General features: G+C 38.0%; 1 protein-coding gene across 1 annotated transcript; it reads left to right on the top strand.

Annotated features, from left to right (window-relative positions):
* The first annotated feature begins 7,957 nt into the window (after nt 1-7,957).
* Nucleotides 7,958-8,708, top strand: LOC104088814 (mini zinc finger protein 1-like). The gene has a single exon (XM_009593555.4). The coding sequence runs from the start codon at nt 8,224-8,226 to the stop codon at nt 8,485-8,487; it is 264 nt and encodes an 87-aa protein (XP_009591850.1). The 5' UTR covers nt 7,958-8,223; the 3' UTR covers nt 8,488-8,708.
* Nucleotides 8,709-27,261: the final 18,553 nt, after the last annotated feature.

The following is a 27,261-nucleotide window of genomic DNA, read 5'->3' as shown; positions in this document are numbered from 1 at the left end:
TTGTTCAATTTTGTGGAGCGCCAAAAGCTCTTACAATTTCTGACGGGGCTAAATGAATCATACGTACAGGCTCGAAGTCAGCTCTTGATGATGGTACCAGTACCATCAGTGAATAAGGCGAATTCTATGCTAATGGAACGTGAAAGCCAAAAGACTATGGCAAGTGCTTCAGCTAGTCTAGATGCAGGGGAAATGGCTGTTCTGTTGACAAACAGGGTTGGAAATCAGCAAAGGCCAAAGAAGAACTACAATCTCTACTGTGATTACTGCAAATTGAAAGGTCATACTAGGGATATATGCTACAAGCTGGTAGGATATCTAAATGATCACAAGTTCAAGAAGAAATACAACCCTCAAGGAACAACCAACATGGTAAATGAACAGCCTGTACCACCAGTCTTCACTCCCACTGCACCAATCTTCACAGCAGAACATTACCAACAAATCCTGCAATTGCTCAATAGTAAGCCCACAGAAGTTACAGCCAATACAGCAGAGCTGGAAACAGGTACTATTAAGTCCTTAATGACTTGTCTGAATCAAGGTGTTTGGATTGTAGATAGTGGAGCATCCAATTATATGATTCCTAGGTTGGATTTACTGCATAGTGCAGTTTTATTAAATAAAGGTCGTTCAGTTCACTTACCAAATGGAGAACTAGTTGAGATTGCTCACAGTGGTTCAACTAATATTTTCAAGGATTGCAAAATTAGTGATGTACTTTATGTTCCTCATTTTTAAGTACAATCTATTATCAGTTTCAAAACTCACTAAAGAGCTACAATGCTTGGTAGCTTTTTTTCCTGATCCATATGTGTTTTAGGATCTCTATACTGGCAAGGTGTTGGGGATTGGTAGTGAATCAAATGGGATCTACTTTCTTAAAGATTGCATTCAGAAGATATAGTTGAATACACCAATTGTACATACCACAGCTATGCAGACTTCAACAAAAAAAAATCAGAGTTCAATAAAGCTGGGAATTTGGCATCAGAGGCTTGGACATCTACCTATGGAGGCATTGAAGAGAATTGATAAGCTCAAGCAGCAATTTGAGAATGATAGATCAGCTGGTGATTGTTTAGAATGTCCTGTTTGTCCATTAGCTAGGCAAACTAAATTGCCATTTTCAGTCAGTAAGAGTAGAGCACATGCTCCTTTTTATCTTTTACATGCAGATGTATGGGGACCCTACAGAGTGCCTACTCATGATAATAAAAGATTCTTCCTTACTGTAGTAGATGCTTTTTCTAGTTCTACTTGGTTATTTTTAATGAATACTAAGGATGAAACTTATTGGTTGATGAAGAGGCTCATTTGCATGATTCATACACAGTTTAATTGTCATGTCAAGACAATAAGAACTGGCAATGGATTAGAGTTTGTTAACTCAGATATGAGGGAGTTCTTAGAGTCACAGGGGATCATTCATCAGATTACATGTGTATATAATCCACAACAAAATGGTATTGTAGAAAGGAGACATAGATATACACTGGAGGTGGCTAGTGCTTTGAGGTTTCAAGCTGCAATCCCACTAAGATTTTGGGGAGACTGTGTTCTCACAGCTGTGCACATTATAAATAGAATACCTTTCACAATTCTAAAGAGGAAGTCTCCCTATGAAATATTACTTAATACTCCACATTCCTTTGAGCATTTAAAGGTCTTTGGATGCTTATGCTATGCTGTGAATGTGAGAAGACATGATAAATTCTCAGTTAGGGCACTACCCACTGTGTTTATGGGATATTCACCTACTAAGAAAGGATACAAGCTATATGATTTGCACTCTAGGCAATTCCTGGTCAGTAGAGATGTGATGTTTAAGGAGAAGATATTTCCTTTCAAGCATATGAAGATGTCTTCCACCGGTCAATGAACCAGCTAAAGAAGTGGATGTGCCACCCATACATGATGCATCTCAGCCTGCACATGATGAATTTCCAGATATTGGTGAAATGCAGAATGCTCATAACATGCCTGAAAAAGCAGATACTTCACTGGGTGATCAAGAAGAATATACCTCACTTGATGTTTCAATTGATAAAGCTATTGAGAATCTCTCACAACACCAAGGTGCCACGGACACATTACCTATTGCAATCAGAAAACACCCAAAACTACAGGTCCACCAAAGTAGATGCAGGATTTTATCTCAACTTTCTGTGCATATCCAATGACAAACTATCTGAACTATTGCAACTTATCCCCTTCTTATGCAAAGTGTCTCCTAGCGCAGTCTTCAGTTATAGAGCCAAAACAATATGCTGAAGCTGCAAGAGATGCTAGATGGGTGGCAACCATGCAGCAAGAAATGGAAGCCTTAGAAGAAAATAGCACATGGGATATTGTTGACTTGCCTGCAGACAAGACTCCTATAGGGTGTAAGTTGGTATATAAGGTGAAATATAGAGCCAATGGAGAGGTGGAGAGGTTTAAGGCCAGGCTTGTAGCCAAAGGCTTTAACCAACAGGAAGGCATAGACTACAAAGAAACTTTTTCCCCAGTGGCTAAGATGGTTACTGTCTGATCAGTCATTGCTGTGGCAGCCTCTAAGCATTGGTACATCTATCAAATGGATGTGCATAATACTTTCTTGCAAGGGGATCTATTTGAAGAAGTCTACATGCAACTTCCACAAGGGTACACTGCCAAGGGGAAGTCCAAGTCCAAAGTCTGCAAACTAAAGAAGTCATTGTCTGGCTTGAAACAAGCCTCCAGACAATGGAACCTAACGTTAATAGAGGCTCTTCAAGTCCTGGGCTTTGTTCAAAGTCATTTCGACTACTCATTATTCACACTAAAACATGGCTCAGCCTTAGTGATTGTATTGATCTATGTAGATGACCATTGGGTCACTGACAATGATACAACCTTGATTCAGACCACTAGTGCCAATCTACAGAAGAAGTTCAAGATGAAGGATTTAGGGGAGCTCAGGTTCTTTTTGGGTATAGAGTTTGCTCGGAGTAAAGCTGGTATCTCTATGAACCAAAGAAAATATGCTCTTGACCTAATTGCTAATTCTGGGCTAGGGGGAACTAAACCAGTATCTACTCTATTAGAGTGTAATAAAAGGCTAAAAATAGTAGAATTTGATGAAGCTGTGGAGTGCACCAATACAGATGACAGCATTCTGGGTGACCTTGAACCTTACCAAGGACTGGTATGGAGGCTACTATATTTGACCATGACTAGACCTGATTTAGCTTATGTTGTCCAAGTACTAAGTCAGTTCATGCATAAGCCAAAGAGATCTCATATGGATGCAACCTTAAGGGTGATCAAGTATGTAAAGAATGCACCAGGATTGGGACTGTTGATGTCTTCAGAAGGGTCTAACAATTTGGTTGCATATTGTGACTCTGACTGGGCAACATGTCCACAGTCTAAAAAATCTGTCACGGGTTACCTTGTTAAGTTTGGAAAATCCTTAGTCTCTTGGAAATCTAAGAAGCAGAACACAATTTCTAGGAGTTCAGCAGAGGCAGAATTGAGGAGTATGGCCTCTACTGTTACAGAACTCTCTTGGCTGGTTGGTCTATTCAAAGAGCTAGGAGTTACAGTTCAGCTGCCTGTTTTAATGCATTGTGACAACAAAGCAGCTATCCAAATAGCTGCCAATCCTATCTTTCATGAACGCACAAAACACATTGACATCGACTGTCATTTTGTGAGAGAAAAACTACAGCAGGGCCTTATTCAGACTCATCACATCAACACTAAAGCACAACTGGCAGATATCCTTACCAAGGGCCTTAGAAAGTCAAAGCATTATTTTTTGCTTAGCAAGCTGGGGGTTAAAAACTTGTTCCTACCATCCATCTTGGGGGGGGGGGGGTATTGAGATTAGCAGTGATAGTAGTGGTTAGTTTGTTAGTTGTTAGTTGTACATTTGATTAGTTATAACTAATCTAGATTATGCTAGAGTTAGTGTGACTAGAGTTAGCTTTAGCACTAACCATAGTTAGATTAGTTTACATATTTTATATATCCATGTACAAATATTTTTGATACTTGGAATGGAATATTACATTTTCCTCTCTCCTCTAGAATATTCCCTCAGACTCATCTTCTCTCTAACCGACCTTCTCTTAGCTCAGAACTTTAGCGAGATTACCATGGCAGAGCTCCATGGATAGCTGAATTCAATACTTTCTTTCAAAATTTTTATCGATGAGCATCCACAACTTTAAAATTTTGAATCCGCCACTAGGTGAGGGTGGGGGTGAGTGAACGAGGGGTAATGTATTCCTTGTATATTTTCTAAGCTATATTATCTCATGGCGAAAAGAAAGAAGCCATGTGAAGCCTAATATGATGGTGGAGCTTTTGTCCACTTGGAATTTTTCTAATTTGTTCAATTTACAAGCCTAGATTTCCACTTTAACTTTCACAATTACATTCTTCCTTGTCAAATAAATCATCTTCTGATGATCAGTTGCGATAAAAAAAAGCAGTTCGGTGCACTAAGCTCCCGCTATGTGCGGGTTCTGGGGAAGGGCCGGACTACAAGGGTCTATCGTACGCAGCCTTACCCTGCATTTTTGCAAGAGATTATTTCCACGGCTCGAACCCATGACCTCCTAGTCACATGGCATCAACTTTACCAGTTACGTCAAGACTCCCCTTCCAATTGCGATAATAAAAGAAAAATATTTTTAAATGACAAGATAATTTTTGAGGGCATAAGAAATCCAAAGTCATAGGTTATTGGACTGTGGACTATGTATACCTTATTGGTAGGGTACGGTTGGTGAGAAACAAAATGTCTAATCTTGCATAAACTTCTACATGTTGCCAATCATCCATCTCTTCAAAGTCTATATCAACTCTTTAACACTGAACCAAATTCACTTTCTAATTTCTAACCTCATTTTTAGGACGAAAAAGATGCCCGATGAATGAAGGTGGAGTACGATAATTATACTGTATAAAAATAAGGGCGGTATTCAAAGTTGCAATAATTATAGGAGGATTAAGCTGCTAAGCCATATTATGAAAATTTGGGAGAGGGTGGTTGAAGCGAGAGTGGGACTAGTGTGTCTATTTCTGAGAACCAATTTGGTTTCATGCATGTGAAAAACTATTGGGTTTGTTGTTATTGTTGTTGTAGTACTACAGAAAATGATATGTTTTACACGTGTCTTTATTTGTATGTCTGTACACTTTATTATCGCACGCAAAGATATTTTGATAGAAATTTTAGTAAAAAAGAAAATTGTTACGGGGGTCATCTTGCCAGTTGCCACTAACACTAGAAAATAAAAAAGAAAGTGAGTCTTTTTCCTTTTTATTTTTGATATAAGGAAAATAAAGTTTGAACTTCTTTTTTACTGGAGGAGTAAGGTGGAAAAAAAAAAAAAAAATTATTTATGTGAAGTTATGATCAAATAAAGTTAACAATTGTAATCCTGGAATGTCGAGGAGTGAATGATATTCCCACAATATTCTTAATACGAAATCCCGGGTTCGAGTCATAAAATAGAGAAATTCTTGATAAAAAGTGTATGAGTTTTGAATATCAAATGATTAAATAAAAATAAAAATAAAGAATTGTAAGTTTAACGTCCTTTATTACAACTTTGTCCACGTGAACTTTGTGTTCTAATTTCTATATTAGTTCTAAACTTGGATGTAAAAAGTTACTATTGTAATAAATTGATAATATTTGTAAAGATATTTTTTTACAATATCAGTGAGATTTGACCTATTCAGAAGACAACATTTTGGATCAGATGTTACCATCACATGTAAACCCCACCCCACCAATGTATCGTTAAGTTAATATACCAATCATAGTGGCATTATATCAACTGTGGCTTCTGTTGTGGAAATCCCTTTTTGTATTAGCTTTTCTGGAAATATTCCCTAGTTTTACTCATCCTGCTGCCCTTGTTTATGGTTCTCTCGAGACTTGTTATTTTCAATAATAATTGTTAATTCCTATGACTTACTCTATCGAGATATGTTGTTGACTCTTCATAATTTTCATATCATAACCTTTACCTTTTTATGGAAATAATAACTAGATTACAACTGGGACACTGTTTGGAATTTCTCATGACTAAGGAGAAATCTCTGAATTGATTGAAAACGAAAGATGATTTCAATTATAATTGTCTTTTGTGTGTGTGGGGGGTGGGGGAAGAAAATCTGGATCTATAACAGTATCGTGCAGAGTAAAATTATAAGCAGTACGTTTATTACATAGTCACGCAATGCCATTGCTTTTCTACTTGTCGATTTTCCTAAGAAAGAAGGGAAAAGTTTATGTTTTTATTTACTTTTTGTTTCTAAAAATTATGTGTGATTCTGGAGGGAGATTTTTGTTTTTTAAGAATTCTTGATTGATCTTGTAGTGGCCCCTTGTTGTGTAAACTATACCCTTTGTCCAATATTATCACTTAGTAACGGCACGTGCTTCTTGAAAACATATGTTTCTCTTTATTTTTTGTCTATTGTCTGCTCATTAATTTGCACCTATGGTGGAGGTGCTTGTCGATGCTACTTGTCTATCCATCATTCATATATCAATTGAATAACTCTTCAGTCTTCACCTCTCATTGCACCCAATCAGATTTTAAAACATATAATTTGTTCCTTCTTCAAGCTTTCCATTGGTTTTTTCAATCTTTCATAACAGCCCTTCTTATTGTCATTGCAAAACCATAACTCTACCACCACCACGATTTACCTAAAGCATATTTAACGAGTACCAAAGAATGTGTACTGGCTATTTTGCAGTATCATATACAATATCAGTCACCAAATGTCCCTAACCAGTAACCACTACAATCCAAAAACATTTGAAACTTTTAGCTTGAAAGTTTATGGAAAATCATGGCGTGTTGCAACTGGTGATACCAAATAAAGCCCGAACAAAGTTGAGAAACATTAAATAAACTATTTCTTGGAAACTACTTACAGTGTTTTTACTAAAAGCAATCAACTTCTGTCTGAAAAACCTACAATATATTTTCCAGATGGGGGGGTCTGTGTTCTCCCCACTCCCCGGACCCCATTTTTGGGATTCACCGGTATGTTATTGTTATTGTTGTTGTTAGAGGAGCTTAAAATATTAGCTTTCTGGCAATCTATGTTTAGGTGGAAGAATTTGCCATTATGGATGTTACTAGAAAATAGAGGAGTTGTTGGCACAGTGGAACGGGCCATAGTAACCTTGCATTTAAATGTCATTAAGGACCCGCAGATTGTGGAATTAGCATCTATCTTAAACTTAAATCAATCACTTTTTCTCTATGCCAGTAAAGCAAGGCGTTCCCATCAGCTTAAGGACGAACTAATTAACAAAAAAATCACCATTTTTCTCTTCTATATATACTACTAAGGCAGTTGAGCGATCATTTCCAGCCCTCATTCCAAGATTTCCATCATAACGTCTCCACGAATGCCTTTCGAAAAAAACGTCTAATATTGTTCTCGGAAAAAATAAAAGATTCAAATACTTAATAGGAGTAGTACGCAACATTATTAATTGGCGTGTGGTTTGCTAGCCTTGTAATTCTTTTTTTAGTCTTTTGGTATCTGAAATCCATTGACTCGTCCGGCCGCATAGGGTCAATTTAAAGCGGAAACATTTCTTATTAGAAAATCTCGAATCCCAAATGTTAATTAGAGTAATCTCATTTATCCCGTTATATGATTGATTATTCCCTTTGAAACTTTTTGAAACAATAAAAGCATATCCATGTCCAATTTTTAAAGACAAATCAATCTCTTCCACTCTTTCCCGTTTAAATCGGAAAATAAAAACTTAAAATTTGAAAATTTTGAAAAAAGAAGTCAAGTTTACACGACATGTGGCATTTTTTATCTGGCGAGGTAAATTTTGTAGTATGGGTGATCAGAGAATCTTGCCTAATTTTTGGACCAAAAGAGTATAGAAACAATGATTGAAAAAGGCCATTGTCTATCCTAGCATATACTCCTTCCCACACCCACGGCCCCAGCCTCCAGCCCAACCTCTCCTAAGTCTTGTCCCTTTTCCTTCTTTTTTTTTCATTTTTTTTCCTTTTTGATGTTGAAACTAGCAAGGCTGCTAGTATATATTAACATGCTAGGGTTAGGTTTATATTCAGAAGACTAAGCTTTATTTTCTAGCTCTCCTTTCAAAGTAAAGAATCCCGCAGGAGGACTCAATCTAAAATCAGTCTCCCTATCTATATAAGTCAAAGTTCAAATAGGGTTTTTTCAAGAATGATGAAAAAAAGGCAAGTGGTTGTGAGAACAGATGGATCCAGAAGGAACATCGGAGGTTCCTCGATTAGGAACATACGATACGTTGAGTGCCAAAAGAACCACGCGGCGAATATCGGAGGCTACGCCGTAGACGGTTGCCGTGAATTCATGGCGAGTGGAGAGGATGGGACGACCGCCGCCCTTACATGCGCTGCTTGCGGCTGCCACCGGAATTTCCACAGGAGAGAAGTCGATGGCGGCGAAGTTGTTTCTGAGTGTTGATTTATTATGATGATCATGTTTCGTCCAAGATTATATGAAAAAGGAAAGGTGAGTTTAATTTTTTATGTATCAGAGTCTATTATAGTAGTTTATTATTTGTGGTTTGAGCTTGAATATTTGTGTATAATTGTCGTTGTACAAAATTGATGAATTCCAGCTGAAAGAATCTTTCTTGTAACTCATGCAAGATATATAAAATACACTTATCAGAAGATTTTATATTGAAGTGTTTGATTTTTTTTTTTTCTTTTTCTCTTGCTTCCTCTGCTAATAATGATCAAATCACAACTTCTTTAAGAACTGTATCTAGGAGTTAGAAAGAACAAGCTAGAAACTGATCCTCAAGTTCCAATAATTAAATCCGAATATACATAAGAGTACTGTAAATTGTTTTGCAATTCTTTCTACATTATTTTTAGTTCAACTTGGAATAGAGATATTGAAAAACTTATTTGAGAAATATTAAAACTGGAATAATTTTCATTTACGAACCTTCTAACTTTATTTCCAATGGAAATTCATGTCTAATGCCAATTTCAAGTTCCAATCTCTCTTTATTAACTTCGACTTCAAATATCCTTTTTTCAATTGCAACCTAATATTGTCCCAACGGGCCTAAGTGCACGAATTCATTAGTACCTTTTTCATGTACATTTGAGCCAAAAACTTAATTAGCGTCCTTCTTTATTTAGGGAAGACAAAACCCTGGGTAAATCAAGAAAATAGCACTATGATTTTACCTTAATATGCTGCTTAAAATTAAATATATACTAGCTAATAAACAATACCGATGAATCATGAGGAAACTTCATCTCTATCAATTCCATGGTGTGCAAGACAGATAGTATGTCTCCTTTATGAAGCTGCAACAGATAATTTCCAGTTCAGCCAGGCATTATAATACAGTGAGTTTTTTGGGAGCTTTTGGTGCTCAAAGGAACCAAAAGACAGATAAGTAAAATAAAAATCCAATCTTTAGCTCATATTCTATTGCTCCATTAAACTCTCTGGCAGACAATTGGAGGAACACAATTTTTTATCAAGTTGCATCATTTCAGCTTTGCAAGAAGTGATCGTTTTCTTTATCAACTCTTCTAGGCCCACACATCTACTCATGTTTTCTTGCCATAATGCAAGTCTTCCTTCTAATTAATTAAAAGCTGACTAAAGTCTAACTACAAATAAAATAATGTCCCTCAAGTGATCCTCATGTTCTTAAAACGAAATATTAGAATATGAGAATGCTTAAGTTAAAGAATAGAATATGTTAGGTGATTCTACATAAAATCATGGTGGATCATATACTTAATTTTTGGGATGACTTTATGACTCCAATTTAAAATTATTTAAGCATTATCAATCTCCCAAGGAAGAATTATGAGACAAAGCAAAGATCATGCCCCTAGGCTTTGATCTAGTGGTTTAGAGCACAATGCTTAATATGTAAGCTAGGCGCATATCACATTTTTGAATCCTACGGCAGACAAAAATCAAGTACTACTCCCTTTCTTCCAATTTATGTGAACCTGTTTGACTTGACACAGAGTTTAAGAAAAAATGAAGACTTTTAGAATTTGTAATCCTAAACAAGTCAAAAAGGGGACCAGAGTATTTGTGTAGTTATAAAAGCTTCTCATTAAGGGTAGAATTGAAAGTTTAAACTAAATTGTTTCCAAATTTAGAAAGAAGCCATTCTTTTTAGAACGAACCAAAAAGAAAATAAGTTCACATAAACTGATGGAAGAAATACTGCTTAAGTTGAGATGGTCATTCTCCATCGAGTTTTGAACCAGTCACCTGATTTCTAAGTTGTCAAAAAGAACAGCAAGGGCATATCACTGACAAGGCGATGAACACGTGTGCACTATTCATATTTGAACTCTGACAAATTAGAGCTCCGGGAAGTAAGAGAAAGGGAGAGAAGAGAGGAAGATTTACATTCAAAGAACTTGGAGATTTATAAGTCATTCAAACTTTCCAACACTGAAATCATCTAAAATCTTAACGACTTCCCTTGTCATTTAGAAAATAGGTTTTCCCTTTTCTTCTTGGTGTCATGTCGAACTTTTTGATTTTGGGTGTGTTGTAGAAACTGTTGCACTGCACAAAAGAATGGCGTGGAATCACTCAAAAGAAAAGTGTGTAGTTGAGAATGACTCCATGTTGCAACTTACGACAATGGATTTAACTAAGTTGTTCCACTTTTCTTGGCAGTATATACTTACAATCTGCACATATTGCCGAATTGTTTTCCATTTTGGTTTGTGCGATCCTTTTGTAGTCCTACAAGAGACTTAAACGGGAGCAAATAGCTGAAAGTATATATAACTGGTCTTCAGCAGACCTATGAATTGTCTTAAAGGACTTGTATTTGATATGAAAGGCAAAGGATGAAACTTTACACCACGGCTTACTGTATGCTAACAATGGAAAAGTTGTCTTTTTCTTAATTTCCTAAAAGCTAAAGCTAGAGGCTGAAAGAAAAAGAAATGTTGGAGATGATGTGGTTAGTTTTTTTACAGATAAAGCAACAAAAATTAATTGATACGACGCCGCCGGTTGATGTGACATCAGGCCACTTATGTGGTTGTTTGTGGTTGGTTTATGTGGTTTTAACACTACGTGATGAGACGAATGACCACTTAATTGTGCCTCTTTTCAGTTTCAACTTCGTTTAAACAGTTGTTCCATTGACCTTGAGTAATTAGTAGTACGAAAAATCATACCAAGAATCTGCATCTCTATGAGGTGATCCTTTAATTTAATAGTATTAGAATTCGATGAACTGCAATTACTACGAACGTTTAAAATATGTTACTGACTTACTGTCCGGTTTTCTCATGAATAACCACTAAAGTGCAATATCAAAGAATGATTCCAAGTCGGAGTATTGAATGGTTGAGCACTTGAGTGTTACCAATGGAATTGTTATCAAGCAAACAGCTCTCGTGCAAGCCTTCTATCTCTTAACCTGAGACTCAACACTAAATAAACACCGACGTGCTTGCATAGAACGTATTTGTTTGGGCGTTATTACTGTAGGGGTGTCAATTGATATTTAAAAATCGACTAAATTGATCGAATCGTACCGTACCGTATCGAATCGAATTTTAGGTTTCTTTTAATAAAATCATTGATTTTTATACAAATCTATAATTGTACCGATAATTATGGTAGGTTTTTTTATTTTATAAAAATAAATCGAAAAAATACCGAACTGTACCGAATAAATTTACATGTGAAAAATATATTTATATATTAAGTTTAAAAATAATAAAGCATTATATTTTTCTTGGGTCTTGGAATTATGAAAATAGTGATAAGCCAACAAGTAACTAAACTCAAAATCCTAATTCTCAAACCTATTATGCTACTCATATTGGAACTAAATTATTTCCAGCATACTCACTAGCAAGACACAAGTTATTGTAGCGATTATAAGTAGCAAACTACAATGTAATATGTTTCCTCTCATATGATTTAGAATTTTTTTTTTTTAATATTTAATCTTCTATAGACTTTATTCTTGAGTCTCAGTCCCAGCTTGGTTAATATCTTTCCACCCATGTGATTTATATTTTTTTTGTATTAATTTGCTTAGTTTTTTACGCTGTTGTAGCATATTGATGGATCTATGCTCTAGCCTTCTTTTATATTTTCTGTCACGGCCCCAAATCCCCTTCCGTAGGATGTCGTGACGACACCTAGTCTCCAAGACTAGGTACACCTAACAAAATATGCGGAATAACAGAATAATAATTTAAATCTCAAAACATCAACAACTATATGAAATGAAATCTGTAACTCAACATGTACATCTCCCAAAACCTGGTATAAATACAAATCACAAGCTCTAGATATATTACTGAACACTCATATACATCACTGTCTATAAAGATGTAAAAAAAATAAGAAAAGAAAAGGATAGAAGAGGACTTCGAGGCCTGCGGACGCGAACATGTGTACCTTGAAGTCTCCAATAAGCAAGCCACGCAATGCACTAATACCGAGGCTGATAGGATGTATCTGGATCTGCACAAAATATGTGTAGAAGCATAGTATGAAGATGTAAAAAATATATAGTATGAACACTCATATACATCACTGTCTATAAAGATGTAAAAAAAATAAGAAAAGAAAAGGATAGAAGGGGACTTCGAGGCCTGCGGACGCGAACATGTGTACCTTGAAGTCTCCAATAAGCAAGCCACGCAATGCACTAATACCGAGGCTGATAGGATGTACCTGGATCTGCACAAAATATGTGTAGAAGCATAGTATGAGTATACTACAACGATACCCAGTAAGTGTCAAGCTTAACCTCGGTAGAATAGTGACGAGGTCAGGTCAAGGCCATACTGGAGATAATAAGAAACAAACAAAAGATATAATGATATAATAAAAATGATATGAAAGTGATCAATAAAGAATTTACGGGAAGTAACAACACGGAATCAAGGAAAGCTAATACAACACGAAAGGTAAACAAGAATTTTACATGTTAAGGTAACAACAACCAAACAATACAGCAAATAAAGAACATCAATAGGGGCACTCCCGAGGTCTTCACTCCGTTCCGGAGTCGTCTTCACACAAGTCCATTCTAGAGTCGTCTTCGCACAGGTCAAACTATGGTCAACTCCTACGATTTAAACTTCCAATTTAGGGACTATGTATCCTATTTCACTCTGAAACTCTCCCGAACCCGACACCAAGCGCCCCGGCAAGTCACATAACCATAAAATAAAATAGAAGGAGCAATAATTAGGGGATTAGGGCTAATACTCTCAGAACAACCGGTCGGGTCATTACATCCTCCCCCTCTTGAAACAAATGTTCGTCCTCGAACGAGTATAGAGACATACCTGAAGTGGTGAAAAGATGAGGATAACGGCTACGCATATCATGCTCGGTCTCCCAAGTCGCTTCCTCGACTGGCTGACCCCTCCACTGGACCTTAACTGAAGCAATGTTCTTCGACCTCAACTATTGAACCTGCTTGTCCAAAAAGGCCATCGGCTCCTCAATATAACACAAATCCTTGTCTAACCGGACTGAGCTGAAGTCTAACACATGAGACGGATCACCATGATACTTCTGGAGCATAGAATCATGGAACACTGGATGAACTGCAGCTAGACTAGGTGGTAGTGAAAGTCTGTAGGCCACTTCTCCAACCCTCTCAAGAATCTCAAAAGGTCCGATATACCTAGGGCTCAGCTTGCCCTTCTTTCTGAACCTCATAACGTCCTTCATGGGTGAAACCCATAGCAAGACCCTCTTCCCAACCATGAATGCAACATCGCGAACCTTCCGATCCGCATAACTTTTATGTCTGGATTGGGCTGCACGAAGTTGATCCTGAATCAATTTAACCTTTTCCAAAGCATCATGAACCAAGTTTGTACCAAATAGCCTAGCCTCACCTGGCTCAAACTAACCCACCAGAGATCGGCACCGCCTACCATACAAAGCCTCATACGGGGCCATCTGAATGCTCGACTGATAACTGTTGTTGTAGGCAAATTCCGCAAACGGCAAGAATTGATCCAAAAAACTCCCAAACTCCATAACACATGCACGAATCATATCCTCCAATATCTGAATACCGCACTCGGACTGTCCGTCCGTCTGAGGGTGAAATATCGTACTCAACTCCACCCGAGTACCTAGCTACAGTTGTACGGCTCTCTAGAATTACGATGTAAACTCCGTACCCGGTCAGAGATGATAAATATCGGCACGCCATGAAGCCTGGCAATCTCGCGAATATAAACCTGAGCCAGCTGCTCTGAAGAGTAAGTAGTCACCAATGGAATAAAATGAGCTGACTTGGTCAATCTATCCACAATCACCTAAACTGCACCGAAATTCCTCTGAGTCCGTGGGAGCCCAACAACAAAATTCATAGTAATCCGCTCCCATTTTCACTCCGGAATATCTAGCTTCTAAAGCAATCCACCTAGCAGATGATACTCATACTTCTCCTGCTAACAATTTAGGCACCAAGATACATACTCCACTATGTCCTTCTTTATTCTCCTCCACCAGTAATGCTGCCTCAGGTCCTGATACATCTTCGTGGCACCTGGATGAATGGAATACCGCAAACTGTGAGCCTCCTGGAGAATAAACTCACGCAAGCCATCTACATTGGGCACACATAGCCTACCATACATCCGTAATACACCGTCATCTCCAATAGGGACCTCCTTGGCATCACCGTGCTGAATCATGTCCTTGAGGACAAGTAGATGGGGGTCGTTATACTGACGCTCTCTGATACAATCATAAAGAGAAGACCGAGAAATCACACAAGCTAAAACTCGGCTCGGCTCAGAAACATCCAATCTAACAAACTGGTTGGCCAAGGCCTGAACATCCAAGGCTAATGGCCTCTCTGCTACCGGTAGATATGCTAAACTGTCCAAACTCTCCGCCTTGTGACTCAAGGCATCGACCACCACATTGGCCTTCCCGGGAGGATATAGAATGGTGATATCATAGTCCTTAAGCAACTCTAACCACCTCCGCTGTCGTAAGTTAACATCCTTCTGTTTGAACAGATGCTGTAAACTCCGGTGGTCGGTGTAGACCTCATAAGGGACACCATACAAATAGTGCTGCCAAATCTTCAAGGCATGAAAATAGCTGCTAACTCAAGGTCGTGGACATGATAGTTCTTTTTGTGCACCTTCAACTGTCTAGACGCGTTGGCAATTACCCCACCGTCCTGCATTAACACCGCGCCGAGACGAATGCACGATGTATCACAATATACAATATAAGGCCCCGAACCCGAAGGCAATACCAACACTGGGGCTGTGGTCAAAGTTGTCTTGAGCTTTTGAAAGCTCTTCTCACACTCCTCAGTCCACCTGGACCGAGCACCCTTCTAGGCCAGTCTGGTCATAGGTACTACAATAGACGAGAAACCCTCTATAAATCGATGGTGATACCCTGCCAAACCCAGAAAACTCCGAATCTCCATAGATGAAGACGGTCTGGGCCCACTCTGCACTGCTTCAATCTTCTTCGGATCTACTTTGATCCCCTCACTCGATACTATATAGCCCAAAAGTGCCACTGAATCTAGCCAGAATTCACACTTCAAAATTTTTGCATATAACTTCTTTTCTCTCAAGGTCTGAAGCACAGTCCCCAGGTGCTGCTCATGATCCTCCCGGCTCTGGGAGTACACTAGAATGTCGTCAATAAATACAATGACAAAAGAGTCAAGATAGGGCTGAAATACATTGTTCATCAAGTGCATGAATGCTACTGGGACGTTGGTCAGCCCAAAAGACATCACAAGGAACTCGTAATGTCCATACCAAGTCCTGAAGGCAGTCTTCGGGATATCTGGCTCCTGAATCTTCAACTGATGACAGACTGAACGCTAGTCGATCTTAGAGAATACTCTGGCACCCTGAAGCTGATCAAATAGGTCATCAATACGTGGCAATGGATACATGTTCTTCACTGTAACCTTGTTCAACTGGCGATAATCAATACACATTCACATAAAACCATCCTTCTTCTTTACAAATAAGACTGGAGCACCCTAAGGCGACACACTGGGCCGAGTGAAGCCCTTATCAAGCAACTCTTGCAAATATTCCTTTAAATCTTTCAACTCTGTTGGGGCCAGACGAAAGGGTGGAATAGAAATGAGTTGAGTGCTCGGTAACAAATCAATACCAAAGTCGATATCTCTGTCGGGTGACATGCCTGGAAGATCTGTCGGGAGTATATCTGGATAACCCCTCACTACCGGAACTGACTCGACAGTAGGAGTATCAACACTGACATCTCTCACATATTCCAAATATGCATCACACCCCTTCTCAACCATCCGCTGAGCCTTTAGAAATGAAATAACTTTCTGGGAATATAATCTAAAGTACCTCTCTACTCTAACCACGACAGACCTAGCATAGCCAACGTCACCGTCTTGGCATGACAATCAAGGATAGCATGATAGGGTGACAACCAGTCCATGCCCAAAATAACATTAAAATCTACCATACTGAGCAACAATAAATCGGCTCTGGTCTCAAAACCACTAAGAACAACCAAACACGACCGATACACACGGTCAAAAATAAAAGAATCTCCCACATGTGTGGACACATAGGCAGGAGAACTCAAAAAATCACGGGATACACCCCAATACGGAGCAAAATAAGATGACACATAGGAATAAATGGATCCTGGATCAAATAAGACTGATGCATCTCTATGACAGACCAGAACAATACCTGTGATGACTGAGTCGGAAGCAACTACCTCCGTCCTAGCAGGAAGAGTATAATATCTGGCCTGGCCTCCCCCTCAAGGGTGACCTCTGCTTGCACAACCTCCACCTTTAGTTGGCTGTACAGGTAGGGTGGCAGCTGGTGCGACGACCATGGACTAAGAAACTTGAGAACCCGGTGGAATACACGGAGCCTGAGTAGTCTGTGAAGGTGCACCCCTCCTGAATCTGGGGCAATCCCTCACCATATGACGAGTGTCACCATACTCAAAACAAGCTCTCAGAGGACGTGGCTACTATGGCTGGCCCGGGCCTGATTGGTTGGACTAACCGCTGAAAGCACCCCGTGCAGGAGGTGCACTAGATAATGGCGATGCATAATAGGGAGCCAAAGGCCTAGGAGTGGCCGGAATACCGCTGGAAGATGGAAGTGCTGAATGAACAGGGTGAATCACATAGCCCCTATCATGACGAGCTACAACTGGGGTAAGGGTACCACTATATGTGCCAGAGTCGTAAGACCTCTTGGCCTCCCTCTCATCTCTCTCCCGGGTCAGCATACCCTCCAATCTCCTAGTGATCCCCACTGCCTGTTGGTATGCAATGTTCATCTCCAACTCTCGGGCTATGCTAAATCTGATACTGGGGTTGAACCCCTCGATAAATTGACGGACTCGCTCTCTAACAATAGCAACCAATGCTGGTGCATGCCTAGCAAAATCACTAAACCGGACCGCATACTCGACACGGTCATAGAACCCTAACGCAACTGCTCAAACTTTGTTCCATGCATCTCTGAGACTTTGGGAACATACTCACTCAAGAACATATCTAAGAACTGAGTCCAAGTGAGTGAAGTTGCCTCGGCCGGACTACCCAACTCATATGATTGCCACCACTGATAGGCCGCTCCCTTAAGCTGGAAAGTAGTGAAAGTAACCCCACTACACTTCGCAATACCTATAGTATGGAAGATATGGTGGTACTCCTCAAGAAAATCCTGGGCATTCTTTGACGCCAAGCCACTGGAAGTAGGAGGGTGGTACTTCTTGTACCTCTCGAGCCTGAGCTGCTCCCACTCAGAAGATGATGCCCTAACCTCGAGCTGAACTGGGGCTACCAGATGTACTGGTATGACCTTTGGGACCCGATCAACCCGAACCCGCTGCTCTAGGGTACGGGCGGCGGGAGTTTGTGCTCCTCCCCTATTTTGAGATGTGACAGGAGCAAGTGGGATCAACCCTGCCTGAGCTAAAGTGCCGAACATGCTCAGAACCTGGACGAGAGTCTCCTGGAGGGCTGGTGTAGTAACAGGCATCTCAGGTGCCTGCCCTCCAACTAGAGCTACTGGTGAATCCTATGTAGCAGCTCGTGCGAGTGCTATGGCTGCACCACGTAGACGTCCTCGGCCTCTACCCCGGCCCCGGCCTCTCGCGCCTCTAGCAGGGGGTGCGAGTGTCTGGTCATCTGATCTAGCTGTACGTGTCCTCATTATATGTTAGAGAATAGAAAGACAGAAATTTAGAATTCGAAGTCAAAGATTTCGCACGATAAGGAATCAAAGATGTGAAACTTTTCCTAATAGTTCCATAGCCTCCCGAAGATAAGTACAGACGTCCCTGTACCAATCCGCGAGACTCTACTAAACCTGCTTGTGACTCATAACACCTATGAACCTAGAGCTCTCATACCAACTTGTCACGACCCCAAATCCCCTCCGTAGGATCTTGTGATGGCACCTAGTCTCTAATACTAGGTAAACCTAACAAAACATGCGGAATAACGAAATAATAATTTAAATCTCAAAATTTCAACTACTATATAAAATGAAATCTGTAACCCAACATGTACATCTCCCAAAACCCATTGTAAATACAAGTCACAAGCTTTAGACATAGTACCGAACACTCTTATACATCACTGTCTATAAAGATGTAAAGAAATAAGAAAAAAACAGGATGGAAAAGGACTTCGAGGGCTACAAATGCGGGCAGGTGTACCTTGAAGTCTCCAATAAGCAAGCCACGCAACGTGCTAACACCAAGGCTGATAGGATGTACCTGGATCTGCACAAAACATGTGCAGAAGCATAGTATGAGTACAAGATAACGGTACCAAGTAAGTGACAAGCCTAACCTCGGTAGAGTAGTGACGAGGTCAGGTCAAGGCCCTACTGGAGATAATAAGAAACAAACAGAAGATATAATGATATAATAAAAATGACAGGGAAGTGAACAATAAAAATTTACGGGAAGTAACAACATAGAATCAAGGAAAGCTAATACAACACGAAAGGAAAATAAGAATTTTACATGTTAAGGTAACAACAACCAAACAATGTAACAAATAAAGACGATCAACATGGGTACTCCCGAGGTATCGCCTCGTAGTTCCGAATCATAAAATAACTCACAGTCTTTCCTTATATCACCGCGAGAGTCTTTATATTTGGTTTTGAAAATTATTTTCCTGAAATAGCATCCCGCATTTTAGCCCACCTTATCACACTGCATGGCTTCTAGTAGTTCCCTACTATCCACGCGTATCAAGCCCACCTTATCTCACCGCATGCATTTCAATACCCAGGCCTTATACCACCACATGCGTATCAATAGTCACAACGACATGTCAATAACCTCGTGCAAACAATAACAACCGGACAGCAGAAACCTCGTGCAATAATAACAACAACACGACAGAAACCTCGTGCAACAATAACAACAACGCAACAGAAACCTCGTGCAAACAACCAAACAATCAGCTCAACAATAACACGAAAGCCAAAACACAACAACTAAATAAGTGATATTTCACAACTTACACCTTGCCTCAAAAGAACCACGGCCTTGCAATTCAACACCATACTCAACAGCAAGATATTTCAAGGATATCAATTTCAAGTAAAGAATTTCACAGTTAAGTAATGAATACGGAAATCAAGAAAAGCAAGTAATTCAACTAAACATGTGATACAAGTTGCATATAGGAGATAAGACAAGTAGACATATGAAATTAGGCTAAACATGATGACTACAACATGCTAAAGTAACTCAATTAAGGCATGAAAAGGAAACTACGTAGCTAAAATCGGAATTCTAACATTTAGTCCATGTACGCACTCATCACCTTACGTACACGGCCTTCACATATCAAAAATTATCGCCACAGTACCAAATCTTAAGGGGAATTTCCCTCACACAAGGTTAGACAAGTCACTTACCTCAAACCACGCCCAATCAATCAATTAGAAGGCCTTTCCCTCGATTTTCCAACTCCGAACGGCTCGAATCTAGACAAAATAATTTCATACTATAAATATAACTATAGGAAACTAATTTAAATAATAAAATAATGATCTTAGCTAAGAATTAAAATATCGCTCTAAAAAGTCGACCCGGGCCCACGTTTCGGAATCCGACTAAAATTATAAAATCCGAACACCCATTAGATATCGAGTCCAAACATACAAGAATCACACAAATCCGATACCAAAATCTCGCTCAAATCCCCAAAATTCGGCCTAAGAAGTTTCCCCCATTTCCCCCAATTTTTCAATCCAAATCCCTAATTAAATGATGAAATCAAAGATAGATTAGTGAAATTTAATCAAAAACGAGTTAAGAACTCTTACCCCAACAATCCATCTAAAAATCCCTCGAAAATTCTCCTTAAACCGAGCTCTCAAAGTCCAAATTGTGTAATATGAAATAAACCCTTGATTTTGAAACTTAAGTCTGCTGCCCAGTTATTTACACATTACGATCGCGTAAATCCTCCCGCGATCGCGTAAGACAAACTTCTGCCCAGCTCAACTTAACCCTTCGCGATCGCATGAAAGCACACGCGAACGCGGATAACAACACTAACTCAACATCGCGTTCGCATCACAGGCTACGTGATCATGTAGAACAAGTGCCTCATCCCTAGCTTCGCCATTTCTTCTACACGAACGTGAACGCGAACTCCACCATGCATTCGTGATTAACTGCAAGCCAAACCTCTGCGATCACATTCTTCTCTCTGCAAACTCGTAGAGTAAAATCCATCACACCATAAAAACCCCTTCGCGATCACAGTTCAAACCACGCGATCGCATAGAAGGAAACTAGAAGCACCGGATTCAGCAACTCCTCTATGATCCAAAATGCGCCGAACATGGTCCGAATCATACCCGAGGCCCCGGGGACCTAAACCAAATATACCAACAAATTCTAAAACACGATACTAACTTAATCGAGGCCTTAAATCACATCCAACAACATCAAAAATATGAATCACACCCCAATTCAAGCCTAATGAACTTATAAACTTTTAACTTCTACATTCTATGCCGAACCCTATAAAATCAAGTCCGATTGACCTCAAATTTTGCACATAAATCATAAATAATATTACGGACCTACTCTACTTTCCGAAATCAAAATCCGACCTAGATATTAAAAAGTCCACTCCCGATCAAACTTTCCAAAATCTTCCAACTTTCTAACTTTCGCCAATTAATGCCGAAATGACCTACAGACCTCCAAATCAATATTCAGACACGCTTCTAATACCAAAATTACCCCCATGGAGCTATTGGAACCACCAAAACTCCATTCCAAAGTCATCTTCACATAAGTCAAACTACGGTTAACTCCTACGACTTAAACTTCTAATTTAGGGACTATGTGTCCAATTTCACTCTGAAACTCTCCTGAATCCGACACCAAGCGCCCCGACAAGTCACATAACCACAAACTAAAATAGAGGGAGCAATAATTAGGGGATTGAGGCTAATACTCTCAAAACGACCGGCCGAGTCATTATATTTTCTTAATTCATCACCCTTTAAAATGTAAAAATATTTAGAGAGTTTTTCTAAGTCCTATAAAAGTACGTAAGCTATTGCATTCTACTTCTACTAGTGACTTTTATTTGACAATTTAAAAAATACCAAAATTTAACCGTACCGTTATCGAAGAGAAATTGATATGATTGGGACGATTTCGAAAAGTCTAATTTTGGTTATACATAATAGAATAATCGAAAAATTTGGTATGGTACAAAATTTATAAAATAACCGACCGAACCGAACCATTGACACCCCTAGTTATTAGATATCTTTTTTACCATTTAATTGAAGTCTTCTAATGATAAACTAATTAACTATTTAGCTGGGAAAATAAAAGCAAAGGAAAGAAATCAGGTAGAGCTTTTCCAAACGTACGTTGTTCGGTTCTTGCTGTGCGTTTTTCTCCTGAAAAATGATATTGTATAGCCGTTCTCAAAATAATAGTCAAAATTTTATTTTGTGTGTGTATATATATACACATATATATATATATATACACACACACACACATTATATATGTTATATACAAAAATTATACAAATTTTATACATCTTTTCGAATATTAAATATAAATAGTTTCTATCGCGAGCTAAAAATAAAAAAAGCCTGTTTTGCCACTTTAATTTCTCCACCTTGGGCCACAAAAAAGTTGAGGAGAAAGGAAGAACCACAATCTCTTGCATAAATTTTTGAAAACTTTACATAACTGTCATAATTTAAAAGAAATATAATAAATTCATAGCATGAAATCCAATATTACAGTTGTGGTAGGAAAATATTTATATTTGTAGCACACAGTTCTATTAAAATAGAAATATTAATTATTAATCTCTAAACATAAGCAATTTGAATGGAAAGTCAATATTTGTTTTGTACAAAAATCATGCCTTTTTTTTTTTTCTCTTTATCTATTAGCTTTCCTTCTTTTTCCTTATCTTCTTAATTTTATTTTCTGCCGAAGCCAATATATTTTCTAAATTTGTTCCATTCATTTTTTTTTAATTATCTTTCTTAAAATTTTCTCTTCCTTCTTTTTTCCTTTCTTAACATAAAGATCTTACTTCGATAATAATATACATTAACATATATATATATATATATATATATATATATTGAATTAACACATAAAATATACAAAAAAATATACATAAAAAATGCATCTTCAATTAAGATAACACTTAGACATGTGAAATATACATAAAATAATATATCTTAAATTTAATTAAGATGGCATATAAATATAAAAAATATATATATATAAAAAATACGTCCCGAATTAAAATGGCACTTGACATATAAAATATATTTGAAATATACATTAAAAATACATCTTAAAATAAGATGGCACTTCACAAATAAATATATAAAAATTATATACATAAAAATATATTTTGAATTAAAGTAATACTTTATATACAAAGTATAAAAGACGTATAAATCAATACATCTTGAATTTAGGTGGTATTCACATATGTATCAGATTTTAAAAAATGTAGTGAAGAAGATGAATATTGGGCTTAATTTTTGTAATATGCTAATAATGAAAAAAAATGTTCTTTATGGAATAAACAATAAATGATGCTATTTTTTTTAAAAATAATAGTTAAAAAAGGATCAAGTATGTAAAAATCTCTAATTTTCACATAATCAAAATACTTGTTCATGTGGACAGACTTTAATTGGTAATCGACTAGTAGTATCTAGCAAATGACACATTTGGCCGGTCAATCAAAAATAATTAAACTAGCCAGCTAAATATATATATATATATATATATATATATATATATATATATATATATATATATATATATATATATATATATATATATTATGCCTATTATTATTTTTGAGATCGGCTATAATGTATAATTTTCCCAATACATTAATCCAGATTCATATTCTAATGTTTATTTATGCTGGACATGTCAAAGTGACCACGCGGCACATTTGTTTTGTCTTGCTTGCTCTACATGGGCTTGAACCCAATAATATCGGGGTAAATTCACATATACTCATTCTCAAGTATGTTATTTAGAGATTAGCTAATATTTATTTGGTCCTGAGCTCATTAGCGTTACTTGATGGCTACTCCACTATAACCCTAATTTATGCCTAAAAATAAGGCTACATATGTCCTTCAAAAACAATCTCAACAATTCCATAAACTCTCAAAATATGCACAAGATCAAATATATGATCTCCGAAATTCCATAAAACTCTTGGAATACTCATTAAGAGATGAAAGTCATGTCAAATATATCTTGCTCAAAGTTTTAGTAACATTCAATATCCAAATGGGATGCTGCTACATGCTTCTTGATCATTAAATACATCAAGGAGATGCATATCATCCTACGTTTGAGAAAAATATCGCTAAGGCCCTCGAATTATGGATAACAAATCGGAGGGAAGAATCAAGGGAGAAATAGAGTTGTAACCCGCAATATTTATCAATCAAATTCGTTTTTCTTTATAGTTGCTTGTGATTACAGTTTTATTTTTTTGCACAAATTTATTGCAAATAATGTCCATACACGAACTTCTTTTTGCAAGTTCTACTTCATATCAATCTTGTAATAATCCGGATATATTTAGGATAGGTTATGAACCCACAAAAAAAGGAAAAATATTACACATAAGCACATTTCACACACATACATTGCAATTAGGTGGCATATATATGACTTTGCAAAATTGTGTCACGACCCGAAATTCCCTTCTTCGGGACCATGATGACACCTAATATTTCACTTGCAAGAAAAGCCAACGTTAGAATAGTTTTTAGCCATTTTTAACAAATCAAATTAACTGATACCAATTAAGCTGAATACACTGAAATAGAACTGAAATAGAGTGAGAAAAATCATAATAACCGCAATATTTAGATACAATCCCAGAACTGCTGTCACAAGTACACGAGCGACTAGAATAATACAGATAATCGTCTGAATGAAAGTAAAATTGTGTGAAATGAAATAAACAGCTAGGATAAGGTAGAAGGGGACTTCGGGGCTGCGAACACCGAGCAACTGTACCTCAAGTCTCCGTCAGGTAATAACAACACTAAATCTTTGTTCTAAGTCAGCCCTTTCCTTAGCGGGCTTGGGACTAAAATAATGGTTGGGACCAGATAACCATCTTCATCTCATCTTTTCTTCTTCTAAGTATCGTATCCACGATCAGCGCAATCCGAGTAATCTACTGACCGCCGCTAGGAGCGACTCCAAAATCTGCACAAGAAAGGCAGAGTGTAGTTTGAGTACAACCGACTCCATGTACTCTGTAAGTGTCGAGCCAAACCTCGACGAAGTAGTAACGAAGCTAAGGCGGGTCACTTACAATAACCTGTACGCAGTATAATAATAATAACAGGAAAGAAACACAAGAAAAGTAAGGCAGTTAACTTATGAAAATAAACTCAATCCCCAAAATCAGTAAACCAGTAAAATCAGTCCTCAGAATCTCGTACGAAAACACTAAAATCTAACACAATGCACATGAATACCAAACACGCAATCCGTTGCGGTGCGCAAATCGATCCCACCGTACAAACACAATCCTTCCTTATTTCACCATATCAATATCAAGAATAACATGTAAAATCCGCTGCGGCGCGCAACCCAATCCCACCATATAGTCGGAATCAGTATCACAATTCTCTCTTATTTCACCATATCAAAATCACATATAAAATCCGTTGCGGCTTGCAACCCGATCCCACCATATTAATATCAATCCTACCTTATTTCACCCGTTGCGGTATGCAACCCGATCCATAAATAAAATTAATAAATGTAAGCAATTAAATAACTCAATTCATGAGAATCTCTACGACTAAAGAATACAAAAACAAGCCATAAAAGTACCTCGTACCAAATCAAGGAATGCTAGAATTAATACAAGGCAACAAGACAAGTTAAATATATGACAATTAAAGTGTACAAGTAAGGCAATTAAGGCAACTAGCAATTAATCATGAAAATATGAGAGAAACAAATATTTTAATATGAGAGAAATAAGTGACATGTAGCAAGTTAAGGCATAGGAAGCAATTAAGGCATGTAACAGTTAAGACATGGAATAAAATAATTAATGAATTACAGGAAAGCATGAAAACAAGTATTTTGACGGCGTATATACACTCGTCACCTCGCATATACGCCGCTACACATGTAATTCACATATTACATAGCTCAAGGGTTCCTAATTCCCTCAAATCAAGGTTAGACCCAATACTTACCTCGCTCCGCAAGCAAATCAAAACTCAACCGGGGTCTTTCCTCTAAAATTCACCTCCAAACCAATCGAATCTAACCGAAATCGACTCAATAACATCAAAAAATGCTAGGGAAATCAATTACAATACATAAAGTTAACATCTTTACACCTTTCCCAAAAAGTCAACAAAAGTCAACCCCGGACTTGCTTGGTTAAAACCCGAGATTCGGACTAAAACCCGATTATCCATTCACCACCGAGCCCGATTATGTGATTAGTTTCAAAATCCGACCTTAGTTTGAGGTCTAAATGTCAATTTTACAACCCCCTCCCCCCCCCCCCCAATTCTAATGAAAAGATGGTGAAAAATGGGTAAAATCTCGTCTTCGGAACATTTTAAATCACTAGCGTCAGGTCTTCTTCACGTTCGCGAAGGACCTGACGTGATCGCGAAGCACTGGCCCAATGGACTTCGCGTTCGTGATGGCTCTTCCCCCTGACCATCGCGTTCGCGACCCAATGATCGCGTTCACGTAGAATACCAGCCCAACTCCAACCCCCCCCCCTAGAGTACCACAACCTTCGCATTCGTGTGTGGTTGGTCGCGTTCGCGAAGGGTAAGCGCCCCAAAGCTTTGCGTTCGTGACCAGTTCCCCGCTTTCGCGTAGAGTAAATTTATCCCCATCCCAGGTTACTCTTTGCGATCGCGGGGGTATCTTCACGATCGCAAAGAAGAATGCACCAGGTAACAACAGACTCCAAAAACAGTAATTTTTGTAAGTTCCAAATGGTCCGTAGCTTATCCGAAACTCACCCGAGCTCCTCAGACTCCAAATCAAACATGCACACAAGTATAATAACATCATACGAATTTGCTCATGCAATCAAAATATCAAAATAATACCTAGAACCACGAATCAAACACCAAAACAAATAAAAATTTCAAAGAAACTTAAGAACTTCCAATGTTTAAAAGGACGTCTGAATCACGTCAAATCAACTCCGTTTTGCATCAAATTTTGCAAATAAGTCATAAATACTAAAATGAACCTATACCAAATTTCAGAACCGAAATCCAAATCCGGTAGCAACAAAGTCAACCTACGGTCAACCTTAGAAATTCTTTAAACTTTTAAATTGCTAGTTTTCAACAAATTACGTTAAATCAAGTTAGGGAGTTCCGAATTAGATTCCAGGCATACGCACAAGTCTCAAATCACGATACGGACCTACCGAGACTACCAAAATACTGTTCTGGATCCATTTATAAAAAATATTGAATGTAGTAAACTCAAATAAGTTTTTAAGGAAAAATTTCACATTTTTATCAATTTCATCATAAAAACTTTTCGAAAAAATGACATGGACTGCGCATGCAAATCGAGGAAGGATAAATGGAGCTATTCGAGATTTCAGAATACAAAAATAAAGGGTAAAACTATAAACGACCTATCGGGTCATCACAA

The sequence above is a fragment of the Nicotiana tomentosiformis genome, chromosome 3, assembly GCF_000390325.3.
Source record: "Nicotiana tomentosiformis chromosome 3, ASM39032v3, whole genome shotgun sequence".
NCBI lineage: Eukaryota > Viridiplantae > Streptophyta > Magnoliopsida > Solanales > Solanaceae > Nicotiana > Nicotiana tomentosiformis.
The sequence above is the reverse complement of the archived record's forward strand: the minus strand, read 5'-3'. Positions and strand labels throughout refer to the sequence as shown.

Coding starts and splice junctions, on each gene's coding strand:
- LOC104088814 (XM_009593555.4), top strand. CDS start 8,224: ATGATGAAAAAAAGGCAAGTGGTTGTGAGAACAGATGGATCCAGAAGG.